The sequence below is a fragment of the Protomyctophum bolini genome (genome assembly GCF_963924005.1).
Source record: "Protomyctophum bolini genome assembly, chromosome: 21".
NCBI classification, from domain to species: Eukaryota; Metazoa; Chordata; class Actinopteri; order Myctophiformes; family Myctophidae; genus Protomyctophum; species Protomyctophum bolini.
Window position 1 is genome coordinate 14211295 of NC_137882.1, and position 15517 is coordinate 14226811.

A 15517-nucleotide genomic window follows, 5' to 3' on the forward strand; every position below is an offset into this window, starting at 1 on the left:
GTCATTTGTTCATGTAAAATGTCTGCGGTCTATTGTTTGGTGTCCTTTTTTTTCATTACATGTTGTGGTATATCAAACAGATATACAAAAGGCAGGAGGGCCAGAACCAGATTTAAATATTTATCCCTATCCTATTGATGTATTGTTTTATAAACCAAGTTTGTTGCATATGGATATGGCTCTGTAGCACAGAGTAGCAGAGATGTCACCTGGAGGAGGTTCAGACTCAGAGCTGGTTCAGAGGGCGTCGGTCTTCAAGGCACGTAGCGTGACGTCATGCAGGTGGTATGAATTTTCTGTGAAAGTTCACTGGCTGTCTGCTTTTGAATGCAGGTAGAAAGCCGTTGGGCAGGAAGATCAACTTCTTACCGAGATACCGACCAAAGTTTTTGACGCTGCTACGCTGGACGGTAGAACTTAACTTATAGTCTAAAGTAGTGAATGCGGCTGTAGACCCGGGCAGTGTGTGTACCAAAACAAAAAACGGCTTTACAATGAGCAAAATCTCGAAATTGTTCAAGGGGAGCAGCTCCTCCAGCTCACATTCACATTCATCCAGTAGTTCTTCGAGGTCCAAACAGCATCGGTCGCGGACGGGACCGACCCCACAGGAGGCCATCCACAGGCTGCGAGAAACCGAGGAGATGTTGTCCAAGAAGCAGGACTACCTGGAGAAGAAAATAGAACAAGAAATAATGGTAGCCAAGAAGAATGGAATGAAAAACAAACGGGGTAAGGCAGGCTGTGTTGTCTTTTGCAGTGTGTGCTGCTTGTTAGATTTGAAAGCGTAGAGACAACAACAACACTACAGCCTTCAACAGATTGTGTAGGCTATAGCCCAAGAGTTTTTTTCGATTCTGAGAGCGATATCGTCAGAATCGAGAAAACGCACGCACGCACGCACGCACGCACACACACACACACACACACACACACACACACATGGATACCAAAGTAACCAAAAGACTCCCCCTTTACCAACTCTCCCCCGCGAATTCAGTTAACAGTTAATTTAGTATTTCCCTCCCTCTGAAATGATCTTGCATACAGATTTATTTGATTGTATAGTAGTCGATCTCTCTCTATACGCTATCAAATTCAGAAAGAATAACATGAGACAGAGACGGTGACTGCTTAAGTAAGTTAATTTTGGACCTTCTAACTGCAGTTAATTTAGATTTATTAAACACATTTTTCCATGTAGCCCATGTTTTGTAATGGCATCATGTTATTGGTACCCTAGTTTACCTTTTCTGAAGTTTGGACGAAGGTAAGTTAACCCTAGGGTCCCTGATCGGTTATGCCACTCTCCATGGGATGCAGATGTACATAGCTAGGCCTACCCTCCATTCAAAGAGAGTGGCGCGCCGCTTGAGTGTTTGTGAGATGTTTTAAAGATGCATAACATGCATAACAAATGTGGGCGAAATCGCATTAACCGCCGATGCCGTTAAGTATTTTTTTTTAAGTTTTGGCTTCTCTGAAATTCTCTCTTACTCAATTCCTTGACTTCCTTATTGACTTCCCATTGTACCGCCTCCCGAGCCTTGACTGGCTAGCTGCACGTCCTAGTTACTGCCTCTGATTGGCCGACCGCGTGCATGCATGATGTTTATAATGCTGTTGTGTCGTGGGAGGCGGGACATGGGAAGTGAGGAAGAGAGAATTTCAGAGAAGCCAAAACTTAAAAAAAAGATTAAAAATACTTAACGGCATCGGTGGTTAATGCGATTCCGCCCACGTTTCCGTTGTCTCCTATAGCCGTGTCATGCATCTTTGAAACATCTCACCAACACTCAAGCGGCGCGCCGCTCTCCGTGAACGGAGGGTATGTACATCTGCATCCCATGGAGGGCTTAATAACCGATTAGGGACCCTAGGGCTAGCAATGTCCAAACTTCAGAAAAGCTAACAATGACTTAACAATGATAAATTAATATGATAATACCTTTTTATATAATCACCAACATGAATTATGTTTGTTATTTACAGCTAGGTAGAGTAGTCGGGCGATGGAAAAGGGGCGTGTGTGTGTGTATATATGTGTGTGTGTGTTACTTTGAAGTTTTTGGTTATTATTTAAGCAATATTACACGAGATGACGAGAGGGTGTTGTTTAACGTGATTATTGCCACGACAGTGATGCGGTAGGGCAGGGTTCCCCAATTCATTTTCCTCAAGGGCCATATTTTCACTAGCGTACCAGGCTGGGGGCCGAGTCTGCATGCGCGAGGTCGAGGTCTTGCCCTGAAAATTCATTTTCAGGGCAAGACCCCATTTGAAAAGGATGCCCAGTTTGACATGCATAGGCTACTGACCCCAATTTAATGCCATTTATATCTGGGACCCTTAAAAAAATAAATATATATATATATATATATATATATATATATATTTTTTTTTTTATTCCATGGGCCACAAGGGGGCGCTCCGGCCCGCGGGCCGCCTATTGGGGAACCCTTTCGTCTCGTTCCGCAAGCATCACTGAAGTGGCAATAATCACGTTAAACAACACCCTCGAGTGTAATATTGCTATTAGGAAGTAGGAGGGGCCTGGACATGAGTCAACCCACAGAGCCTAGCCCTAGTCCTTCCACATGCCAGACCTCCCAGTCCCGGCAGAGTAGTTCGGGTGCGACGGACTGTGTGGCCCTGGTCTTTCCCTAATGGGACTGATCGGTTGCTAGTACTGGGACGTAAGTCAGGACTTGATCACCCCGGCTGGGTCACCTGAGTAAGGGTTATGATGTTGCGAGACCCGAAACCCAGATGACCTTGAGATACATCACTGAGGATACGTCCCAGGTGCATCCATGCAATGTTTTTTCTTCGTTCTTAAATTCACACGCAACCCATGGAAATTCATCCGCGACTCACAAATGGGTCCTGACCTACTGTTTGGGAAGCAGTGTTCTAGCTTATGCTACCGCAGGCAGGGCTTGACATTATGGCTTTTCCGCTTGTCCGGGACAAGTAATAAATCTTTCCGGACAAGTGCATTACAATTTTACTTGTCCGTTGGACAAGTTACTCTTGATTTCACTATTGTCTGGCTTTCCTAATAATCACCTTCCCAATATTGTTAATGGCGCTAGAATGTCTGTGATCTTACATACATTTCATGTGTTCCAAATACACAGCCATAGATCGGTCACAGACAGCAGATTGACCACGTCGTTGTTTAAACTACACACGCAGTACAAACTGCGTGAGTAGTTCTTAAAACTAACTCAGTATTTAATTCCCAAGATTGGAGTCAGATATTGTCTTCTAGTTTCATATCCATTTGAGAGTTCTGGCAGAAAACGTGTGTTAAGTATAATATAGCCACTTTTCCAAGAGGAAAAGCTGGACAAGGAACAGTGTTTGGAAAGCACAAACGTATGTGGCACACAATTGACAGGTGTGTTGCGATTGGTGTGGGCCTTGGGGTAATTGATCACACCACCTATTTTGTGTGCCTCATACATTTGTGCTTCATAATAGCCCCTACACACTGTAGGACTCTGCAAGTCATCAGTTTATGTATTTCACGCTACAGGAGTCTTAAAAAAAAAAATCGGCTGTCATATTATCTTTGTGGCTTTCACACTAAACGATTGATCGCTGACTAGGCATTACACACGGCAAGAGTTCACCAAGATGCGATCCAGACCCGATACATATAGGCTATATCATTTGTTTTTTATTCCAATTCATGTTGACATCTCACGCAGGATGCCGTGATACAAGCACGAGACGGGACCCACACAGGGCGCATCTCTCTCTCTCTTTGTGTGCACGCCACACACAGGAATAGCCAGGCTACACAGGGCAACATGTTTTTGATAGCGCTGCGCTATAGCGAGACAGGACGTTATAATCTTGAGTTTCATTAAATAACTCTCCGCGCATACACACAGGTTACACACAGCGCACAAGGTTCAAAAGTTTGCTCTGCACTGTTGATTCTGATGAGGTTTTATCAACATTATTCAAGTGAAATGCGGCTATTGGGCTAATATACCAATATGTACGACACTGGGATTTACCGACGGAATGAAGAATCTTATCATCTGATCAGATAGACAGCAGTGCTGTGAGCAGTGTGCTCTCATTGGCTGTAATGCAGGCCGTAAAAACTCGGCGATCAAAGTATGATCTTGCATCAGATCGAGGTTTTTTCGCCAAGCGCCAGAAATGCTCCCCGACAGCATAATCGGAGCAAATATCGGGGAGTGTGTACGAGGCATAAAGGAAGTTTGATATGTTCAGTCCTACAGTCATTCCGGGCCCCTCACCAGAGAGAATGTCATCCGTGTACAACAGATATTTTACAGTAAAAAAATACACGTTTTCTGCCAGAACTTTCTAATTAATATGAAACTATTCCCCAAAACTACTCCAAGTCTTAGGAATTAATTATTGGGTGAGTGCACACGCAGTGCTACAAGTTTAAAGGCCGACTAGGTCAGTCTGCTACCCGTGTGTGAATAGGACCTATCTATGGCTGTGAAATTGGAATACATAAAATGTATTTAAGATCAGACATTCTAGGGCTATTCACTTGTAACCTGAGAATATTCAAACATGTATTCACCAAAACCCAACTTACAGTTTTTTTGTGCCCGGACAAGTGAATGGCAAGTGAATGCCTCAAAAAGTCAATGTCAAGCCCAACTACCGCTACCCTGTAGTCCAAAATTGCACAGGGCAGATTATGACAAATAATTGTGCGGTTGATTTAATTTCAAACTAACTAAAAGGCAAACATTTTGTTGTTGTTGTGTAATGTAATGTTTTTGTGGTGTTTCAGCTGCTCTGCAGGCCCTGAAGAGGAAGAAGCGTTTCGAGCAGCAGCTCACCCAGATTGACGGGACCCTCTCCACCATTGAGTTCCAGAGAGAAGCACTGGAGAATTCCAGCACCAACACTGAGGTTCTGAAGAACATGGGCTTCGCTGCCAAGGCTATGAAGGAAGTCCACCAAAAAATGTAGGCCAAGTACGACTGGGCAATAAAAATGTATATATATTTAGATTCAGTAACAGACTTATATTGTAGTTTTTGTGTGGTGCAACCACTCCTATAGACAGCTACAGTGTGTGTGTGTGTGTGTGTGTGTGTGTGTGTGTGTGTGTGTCTGTGTGTCTGTGTGTCTGTGTCCGAGCACGGAAATAGCATATTGTCACCACCAAGTGTCACTGTTGTGCAGCCTAACACACAGACACACAGGCCAGGGAGGAGAGCTAGTACAGTACAGTACAGTACAGTACAGTACAGTACAGTACAGTACAGTACAGTACAGTACAGTACAGTACAGTACAGTACAGTACAAATACAAATACAGTACAGCACCACTCACTTCAGACGGGGCTGATTGTTTTGGATATATATGTTTTAAAATAATCAACTAAGGAGCATATACTTATTTAAACGCATGTCGACAGTGGGTGCAGGGCCAATGAATCCTTTACCAAAATAATGGCTACCTCCTTCCAAATAATCAACGAACTCAATCGTAATCGAAGCAAAAGTTTAGAATAATTGTGATGTTGATTTGAAGTCAAGACATACGACTGACGTGAAATCTTTTCGCCACATGACTAGGTGTGATAGGCAAAAATTGGTAACTGTTTGTGATCAGACAACTGACTTCCATTTTAAAATGTTTAAAAAATATATTTTAGTAGTCTACTGCCTACTAATGGCGTGCACAAGAACTCTGGTGCTGCTACCATTTACTTCACTCTAGGCTATATGTACGGATCAAGTGTGTTGTAGCGACTACTTCTTCCCATCAATTCAAATAGAAGTATTGCTATGAGGCTGAGCTGTCGGCAGGAACTGTGTGACGCGTTTCAATCAAATCCAGAAAAGTTCTTATTATAGTTAAGTTGATTTATTGTCAAATAAACAAGGTCCAAAAAGAATGTACTGAAGATGTTGATAAATGAAAACGTAGGTATACTTATAAACGACTAAACGACTAAACGGTCAACAGAAAATATTGAGCCTAGAGCTCACCCCCATTCTCTCACTGAATGCCACTGCCCAGACACACAGCTGACATAAGTACCATGATTAGCAGACACACAGCAGGAGCTCATCAATCAAGTAAGGGCTGTGGCACATCGAAAACCCAAGCATGGGAAAAAATAAACAAATAGAATAAACAACAAACAAAATGTATATTTTGGCTCCTACAAAGTGGTTCATACGATCTAAGAATTGTGTAGTCGTGTGCAGCATCTGTTTCTTTTCTGAGTCCGTTCTGATTTACGTCTGTCTGACTCCTGGACACTTATCAATTGTATCAGAGAAGATGCCAATCAGGAGAATGACACTAGCTGGCCTTCAACACCATAAACTCCCTGCCAGCAAGCTCGTACTGTGGAAACCAACACACAGGCATGCCGTCAATCACAAGGACATCCCCACACCTAGTGGGGTTGTGCTAAAGAAAGATGCCGAAAGCACAAACGAGCTGGCCAGATGTTTGGAGAATTGAGATGACTGGATAAGCTGACATTTTCATTGATAAAATGCATATACATATGCTCTCCCTATAGGATAGGGGATTCCAAATGAAAACTTACGGGACTGTAACTCCATTTGTACACTCTCAGAGTTATGGTGGTCCTTTACTTTTGAGAACCACCGGTATTATAATTAATACAGACATGAAGTTTGTTCCAACTTCCAACCCATTCTGGTTCCTTAATGTTGGATTCAGTTCCTCCAGTTCCGCATCCAAAACTCTAGTACTGTATGGAACGCATATGCCACATCAACTAATTTAATTTCCTGGTTATGATACCTGTGTTATCTGATATCGTGGTTAACTGTATGTGCCTGCTTTGAAGCCAAAATGCATGTATTAGTAACGGTGTGTTCTTACCACTCACTCTCTACTCTGTCTCTTTCTCAGGGACATTGATAAGATAGACTCCCTCATGCTGGATATCACAGAGCAACAGGACGTGGCTCAGGAGATCAATGATGCAATCTCCCGACCTTTCGGCGAGACATTTGATGAGGTAATGACATTTTTTGAGTGGTGCAACCACTCCTACAATCAGCAATGTCCATGTACCTACGTGTGTGTGTACCTGTGTACATGTGTACATGAGCCTGAGTATATACTGATTTATACCAGTAGGGGGCGGCAGAAACAGAGGGAGGGGTAGTGCTGTGTAATGAGAGAGAGAGAGAGAGAGAGAGAGAGAGAGAGAGAGAGAGAGGGGGGGGGGGGGGGGGGGGGGGGGGGAAATTGCACCACTCAGTTCACACGTGTGTGATTTTTAGTCATTGATCAGAATTAATCCCATATCTATGTTTTTCCTCCTTTCTTTGTAAATCTATTTGTTACCACAGATCCTACTATGACACATGTCATGTTACTGATTTATAATCATAGAATGCATCTGAGAAAGTATTAACTTGTGGCTTTCTGCTCATTCTTTTCTTTTTTTTTAGGATGAGCTGTTGGCAGAGCTAGCAGAGTTGGAACAGGAGGAGTTTGAGGAGAGCATGAAGAACAGGGGCAGGCTGCCCAGTGCACACTCCTCCCAACTCCCCTCCACACGACCGAGTCAGCGTGCATGTAAGTATTACACAATTTCACTTTTCAACTTAAACAAAAGGTTGACATTTCTTTTTGAACCCCGCCATCCATATTCTGTGGAACATTAGCCATTAGAAATGGCTAGTTTTAAATATCAACAAAATTGGCAGCCATTGTCACTCATAACCACTTGCAACTGATTTCCTACCATATATTACGCACAATCAATGGTGTATAAACAATTGTATATAATATGATGTAATTGTGCCTCCTCCATTTTCAGCATCCAAGAAGAAGGTGGTTGAAGATGACGATGACATGCAAATGCTCGCTGCCTGGGCAACTTAAGAACTGATACAGCGCACATTTTGTATTAGCTATTTTGATTGGAAATATGAAGTACTTATTTTTTTTTCTTACGTCTTTTTATGCACACATACTGTCATGTGTCTTGTTCTGTGTTAGGCCTGGGAATGCATGAAGGAATCAGGCTCTATCTATGCTATTTTGTTCTTCCCATTGTTTGTTTCATCATCCTCAAATGTTACTAGCAGTCATTCTAATCCTTATGAAGACATGGGTGATATTTTAATATGATTGATGATTCATGTTTAACAAAGATGTTAGTCATTAAAAAAAAGAAAAAAGCTATGTAGGTCTATATATTTTTTTAATTTTGATCTGTTTATTCCTTTATCTTTTAACCTATTCCAACCAGGAAAGCATGCAGTTGTTTCAGATTTTAGTTATAGCAAGTTAGCAAGATACGTTTAAAAAAATAACCCATTAGAACTTTGGTTTAGATAAGTGGTTCTCAAAAATAGCAGATATACAAGCTTTATTTTTTTCTCGATCCTGGGCCCGATCCTGTTTTTACTGTACATATTGCCCCTAGGGTTTATCATAACTAAACACAACATCTCATTCCGCTGATGATATTCAAATATATTTACCTCTTTCACTCAAGCCAAACTAAAATAATATTGATTATAATCCATTAAAGTTATTACAGGACTGCCTGATGGCCTCAAATGTTCTCAATCTTAACGCTAGCAAGACAGAAATCATTTTCATCCTCGACTCTCCCACCCCTCCCACCGACATCCTAGGTCTCCTCAATTCTTACATCCACTCCTCAGTCAAAAACCTTGGTGTCATCTGCGATTGAGCCTTTAAATTGGACAAACGGGTCAGCTCGGTCGTCAAAAAAGCTTTTTTCATCTCCGACTGCTAGCTAAAGTGAAAACATATCTCTCCCATAATGACCTGGAGAGGGTCATCCACGCATTAATCTCATCTAGATTGGATTATTGCAACTCAAGGCCTATTCATAGTCTGGATTTTCGGTGATGAGGTGACCACCGGAGCTGAAATATCATTGAGCGGTGGTGAGTAAAAACAGAGAGAAGGGCTGGAGCGGTGGTGGTGGTTTGCTCTTCACCGCGGCTCGTGACGTCATGTTGTAGTTCGGTGGTCACCTAACCACCGTAAATCCAGACTATGTATGAGCCTTTACTCTATGTCGGCATTGACCAATCGTTGCTCAGTCGCTTACAGCTGATCCAAAATGCCGCTGCCCGTCTCCTCACTGGAACAAAGAAGCAAGAGCACATTACTCCAGTCCTAGCCTCGCTAGGACTGGATTCCGCATTGATTTTAATGTATGTTTTTTAAATTTGCAGTGGGTTAGCACCCTCATCCCTTGCAGACCTCATTTCTAATTACAACCCACCTAGGGCTTTGAGGTCGGCCGACCAGCTAAAGCTGGATGTGATTGCGACCAAGGTCAAAGGTTGACCGGGCCTTTGCGGCAGCTGCCCCAAGCTCTGGAATACCTTGCCTCTTCACATCAGAGCTGCCCAGTCCATAATTACCTTTTAAATCTCTGCTTAAAACATATTTATTCTCCTTAGCCTAACCTCCCACGAGGCAGCACACCTAAACCTAACCGTAACCCTCTCCCAACCCTTAACGCACCCCTCACCAACCTTAATCCGGTCGTTTTAACGCACCCCTCACTAACCTTAATCCGGTCAGACCAATGCTATGTCTAACCAAAGTATGCCTCCCAGCCCTGCTCCCCTCATTTGTGAAAATGTCTGCTTTTCGCACCCCTCACCAACCTTAATCCGGTCGTTTTAACGCACCCCTCACTAACCTTAATCCGGTCAGACCAATGCTATGTCTAACCAAAGTATGCCTCCCAGCCCTGCTCCCCTCATTTGTGAAAATGTCTGCTTTTGTTTGTGCTTTTTGGATTGCCTGCTAAAATCTGTCTACATTGTATTGGTTCTTTTTTGCTTCTATTTCAAATGCCTGCTTAAGTTTTTAGGTAGGTTTACGTATTATAGTTTTACTGAGGTTAAGGTTAGGTTTAGGCTGTCAATCACAGCGACTGGCCAATCACAGCACACCCCTTGCACAACCTGTGTAGGCTTTGGTATGACACATCCTTTGTAATGTTTCTGTATCTCAATGAAGAAACTTGGTTCTTGATATGATTCTTTATTTGAACTGGTAGGGTTGGGTAGCATACAGGTCATACATCCTATTTCTATGATCTGGAAATGTTTGTAGGTGTGCCCATGATATAGGTGTGGCACAGTCATCATCATTGCCATCTAGTGGCTGTTACATATCACAACATCTCCTTTTCTTCAAATGTAAAATCACACAACACATTCTGTGAATTGTTACTCAACTGTTGCTATTCCAAATGCATAACACATATCAATGTCCATTTTTTTCTTTTTTTTTTTCTTTTTTTTAATGCGTGCTCAAAAGTATAAGTGTTTTTTCTTTTTTAGTTTTACTGCAAATAGATACAGCTCTGGGGCTGTCCTTTAGAGGACCAGTCTGTCAGGTGGTTTCGACTGGCGTGTTGACCTTCTCAGTACAGGTGTCTGGTCAGTTGAAGTTGTCTGGTCAGCTGGAGGTTTTGCCAGCTCAGCCGGTGGTGCTGCTGTGGTACAAACTTCATCATCAGCTGACTGTTCATTTTGTTCAAGTGTCTCTGGTGATTTCAACAAGCTCCTTCGATTCCTTCTCAGCACTTGACCATCTTCTGTCCTGACAGTGTACGATCTAGGACCCACTTCCTTCAAAACTGTGGCTTTCTTGTTCCAAGAGTTAGAATCTTCAACTCTCACTGTGTCATGTTTTGATAGCGACACTAAACATTTTGACACTTTGTCATAGTTTGCTTTCTGTCTGTTTTGCAGACACTTCTGTTTCTGTCTCACGATGTTATGCTTTTTCTGTTTTACAGTGTGAGGAAGTGTGGTTCGTAGTCTGCGTCCCATCAGTAGCTCAGCTGGAGACATTCCATGTTCTAGTGGTGATGCTCGGTAACTCAGTAGAGCTAGATATGGATCAGAACCACTTTCTTGTGCTTTTTTGAGTAGATTTTTTACTATGTGCACACCTTTTTCTGCTTTGCCATTGGATTGGGCATACAGGGGGCTTGATGTGACATGCTGGAAATCATATTCTTCTGCAAAGTTCTGGAACTCCTTACAGTTGTAACATGGCCCATTGTCTGATTGCAAAGTTTGACAAATCCCATGTCTCGCAAAGATAGATTTCAGATGTGTAATCACACAAGTAGCTGTCATGCTGGAAAGCAGTGCAATCTCTGGAAAGTTAGAAAAATAGTCTATGACCAGTAGATAATTCTTTCCATCCAGGTGGAACAAGTCAGTTCCCACTTTCTGCCAAGGCACAGTAGGTAGGTCTGTAGTTACCATGGGCTCTTTCTGCTGCTTGGCATGATGTTTCAGACAAGTTTCACAGCTCGAAACCATCTTGGCAATGTCTGTGTTGATTCCTGGCCAATAAATTGATGATCTGGCTCTTCTCTTACATTTCTCCATTCCGAGATGCCCCTCGTGAAGTCTTTTCAACATCTCTTTTTTCAGTGACTGAGGAATGACAATTCTGTTCTTTCTGAGTAGAAGTCCATTTATAACACTCAGCTCCGCTCTGATGTTATAATATGGTTGACATTCACCTCGAGGCCAGTTCTCTTTCAGATTTTTCATGACCCTCTGTAGTACGGGGTCCTTCTCTGTTTCTGCTACAATCTGCTTAGATTTCCTGTCTGACACAGGTAGTGATGCTGTAATCAAGTTCACATGTAATTGAACATCAGTCTCTGTAGAGCTCACTGGTGTGTCACTCTGTGTTGTTGCCCTGGACAGAGTATCAGCCATCACAATGTGTTTACCTGGTGTATATGTCAGCTCGAAATCATAACGTTGCAGTTTCATCATGAGTCTTTGTATTCGTGGTGACATCTCACTGAGGTTTTTCTTTATGATGGAGATTAATGGTTTGTGGTCTGTCTCTGCCTCAAACTTGGGTAGGCCATACACATAACTGTGGAACTTTTCAAATTCATACACTAGTCCTAAGCACTCCTTTTCAATTTGTGCATAGCGACATTCTGTTTGTGTCATTGTTCTTGATGCATAGGCAACCGGCCTCCAATCTTCTCCATCTGCTTGTAACAACACTGCCCCGATTCCATTCTTTGATGAGTCAGTAGAAATCTTTATCCTCTTGAATGGATCGAAAAATGTCAGCACTGGCTCCGTTGTGAGAATGGTTTTCAGTGTTTTCCACTCCTCTTCATGACTTTCAGTCCACTTAAAGTCACACTTATGGTGTAACAGCTGCCTGAGGTGCGCTGTTTTTGTTGATAAAGTTGGTATGAACTTTCCAATGAAATTTATCATTCCCAGCACTCTCAACACTCCTTTCTTATCTTCAGGCCTCGGCATCTCCAGTATAGCTTTCACCTTGCGTATGTCAGGCTCAATACCTGCACTCGACAGCTTGTCTCCCAGAAAGGTGATTTCTCCCACACCAAACTGGCATTTTGCTCTGTTCAGCTTTAGTCCATGCTTTTTGATGTTTTGCAGCACTTTGATGAGTCTCTCATTGTGCTGCTCCAGTGTGGATCCCCACACAACGACATCATCAACGAACACTCGTGATCCATCTACGCCTTCCAGGATGTGCTCCATCGTTCTGTGGAACACTTCAGGTGCAGAGCATATTCCAAAAGGCATTCTCTGAAAGGAGTAGCGGCCAAACGGTGTATTGAATGTACAGTACTTTGTGCTGTCTTCATGCAGTTTTATCTGCCAAAAGCCCTGTGAAGCATCCAGTTTACTGAAGTATTTTGCACCAGCCATTTCACTTGTTATTTCATCTCGGGTTGGAATCTGATAGTGTTCTCTTTTAATGTTGGCATTTAGGTCTTTTGGATCCATGCACACACGTAGATCACCATTTGGTTTCTTGACACACACCATTGAATTCACCCACTCTGTGGGCTCCTCCACTCTCTTTATAACTCCCAGCGACGTCATTCGGTCGAGCTCTTGCCTTAACTTCTCTCTGAGTGCTGCAGGTACTCGTCTGGGAGCATGAATGACTGGCTGTGCATCATCTTTTAGTTGGATCTTGTAGGTGTATGGTAAAACACCAAACCCCCGGAATACATCTGCATACTGATCCACTATTGTCTCTACGTTGTTCTGTGCATTTATTTTGATGCTATACATCCTCTTGACTAGACCTAATTTCTCACATGCTTCATCTCCCAACAGTGAGTCATGTCCATCTGGAACTATTACAAACATTAGGTGATGTTCTTTTCCTTTAACTCTCACCTTCAGTCTGCACATTCCTCTTGTAGGGATGGGCTGTCCATTGTAGGCCTTGAGTGGAATTAGATTAGGACGAACGTGCGGCTTCACTTTCATGTTTCTGATGTGAAGTTCATTTATCATGTTAGCCTTTGCTCCTGTATCCAGTTTGAAAGGAATTTTCGCTCCATGTATGTGCAATGTCTCCGTCCACTTGTCTTGCTCCACTCGATTCACCCTTGTCTCTTCAGACATGTTGTCCACATCTTCTGTCACCATGCCCACAAAGAAGGTATCACCCAAGTCATTTTCCTCTCCTATGTGATGTTCCTGCACTGTGTGTACACGGTCACCTCTGCCTTGTTTACCCTTGGAAAAGCATTGCTTGGAAAAGTGATTTTGGCCTTGACACTTGTGACACATTTTCCCATATGCTGGGCATTGTTTTGGTGCATGGCGTGTACCACATCTTTTACAATGGAAAGTCTCTGATTTATTTCGCTGATTGGACTGCCTCGGTGCTTCTTTGTTGTATGTCTTTCTCGAGATCATGGCGACTGCTGCACCATCCTTTATAGTGTCGCCCGCAAATGTTCTGGCATGCTGTATTGCCAATTCACTGGCATGGCATATTCTCACAGCTGCTTCAAGGGTTAGCTCTGTCTCCCGCAGTAACCTCTCCCTCAATTTTGAATCTTGTATGCCAAACACAAGCTGATCTCGGATCATAGAATCATGCACATCTTTAAAGTTGCATGTTCTTGCTTTTAGCTTTAAATCCGTCAGAAAGACATCAAAACTTTCAGCAGGCTGTTGCATTCTGGAGCGATATACATATCTTTCAAAGGTTTCATTTTTCTTTGGTGAACAGTGTTCATCAAACTTCTTGACAACCTCCTCAAACTTATCTTTGTCTTGCGCGTTGGCAAACTCAAAGGTGTTGTATACTTCCACAGCTTGTTGTCCAGCGACAGTCAGAAGCAGTGCAATCCTCCTTGCCTCCGACTTCTCATCTAGGCCTGCAGCCATCAGGTACAGCATGAAACGCTGTTTGAAGGTACGCCACTCATAGTCCACATTACCAGTCCAATTCACTGCGTCTGGCGGCTTCACACTTTCCATGACGACTCGTGACCACTCCTGGTACCATGTAATGTTTCTGTATCTCAATGAAGAAACTTGGTTCTTGATATGATTCTTTATTTGAACTGGTAGGGTTGGGTAGCATACAGGTCATACATCCTATTTCTATGATCTGGAAATGTTTGTAGGTGTGCCCATGATATAGGTGTGGCACAGTCATCATCATTGCCATCTAGTGGCTGTTACATATCACAACAAGTTTTTAGGTAGGTTTACGTATTATAGTTTTACTGAGGTTAAGGTTAGGTTTAGGCTGTCAATCACAGCGACTGGCCAATCACAGCACACCCCTTGCACAACCTGTGTAGGCTTTGGTATGACACATCCTTGACCACTGATTTGTAGAATCGGCTCAGGACAGGACTTCATGGGTTAAACTTAAAACCTTGGCATGCGTGTACTGATATGCAGAGATCATGGTGTCTGGAGGTTTCCAGGCTAACAAGTTGTATCTGCTCTGCATGTCAACAAACCAGGAAATCCACCACTGGGGCAAACACTATTGACACTAGCAGAGAATGCTTAATTTCTTTGGAGGGGGTTAATGTTGACTCTAATCCGGAGTATCTGGAATGATTGGTCTACTTGGGCTGTTTATTGTTTCCTGGTATGTTCATTTTTGAGTGGTGCTAGCCACTGAGTGAGTTCTCAACAGGCCTGAAAATTAAGGAGGCCGGCCCTAACTGCTCTTGCCCGAGGCTCGGTCCGGCCTAACTAATCAGTAATCAGCATATATTTTAGGCCTGAGTCCAAATTGTCGTACCTATTGGGTTTGGGCAGAATTTGAGAACTTGAGTAAAAGTGGCAAGTGCCAGTCATTACCGCATATTCTGATATTCATAATAAACAGACGGAACATCATTATTTTTATTATTGTAAATTAGGTATCATAGCCTACATTTTAGACCTGGCCGGGCCTAAAATGTATCATGCTAATCAAGGACATACGCCAGATACCGGTATCTATACGCAAATGCATACATGTCAGGCAGGCTCGATAAAATATATCTACGATCGTCTTGATCCAAGCCAAGGCTACAAGTACTGTACTACTGACTACTGTTAATTGCCACTAAAAAAATAAAAATAAAATAATCAGACGGAGTTTTATTTTGAAGTCCAAGACCGGACGTCATATGTCCCTTTAGTGACTCCCTTTTGTTTTTGAAACTAGA

General features: G+C 42.8%; 1 protein-coding gene across 1 annotated transcript; it reads left to right on the forward strand.

The window, feature by feature from the left end:
- The first annotated feature begins 334 nt into the window (after positions 1-334).
- LOC308336088 (charged multivesicular body protein 4c-like) lies at positions 335-8190 on the forward strand. The gene is made up of 5 exons (XM_080793333.1): positions 335-732; positions 4796-4973; positions 6910-7018; positions 7458-7584; positions 7829-8190. Exons 1-5 carry the CDS (start codon positions 495-497, stop codon positions 7891-7893), a joined length of 717 nt encoding a protein of 238 aa, XP_080649459.1. The 5' UTR covers positions 335-494; the 3' UTR covers positions 7894-8190.
- The last annotated feature ends 7327 nt before the right edge of the window (positions 8191-15517 follow it).

Coding starts and splice junctions, on each gene's coding strand:
- LOC308336088 (XM_080793333.1), top strand. CDS start 495: ATGAGCAAAATCTCGAAATTGTTCAAGGGGAGCAGCTCCTCCAGCTCA. Junction 7,019..7,457: donor TCGGCGAGACATTTGATGAG/GTAATGACATTT, acceptor CTTTTTTTTTAG/GATGAGCTGTTGGCAGAGCT. Junction 7,585..7,828: donor ACGACCGAGTCAGCGTGCAT/GTAAGTATTACA, acceptor CTCCATTTTCAG/CATCCAAGAAGAAGGTGGTT.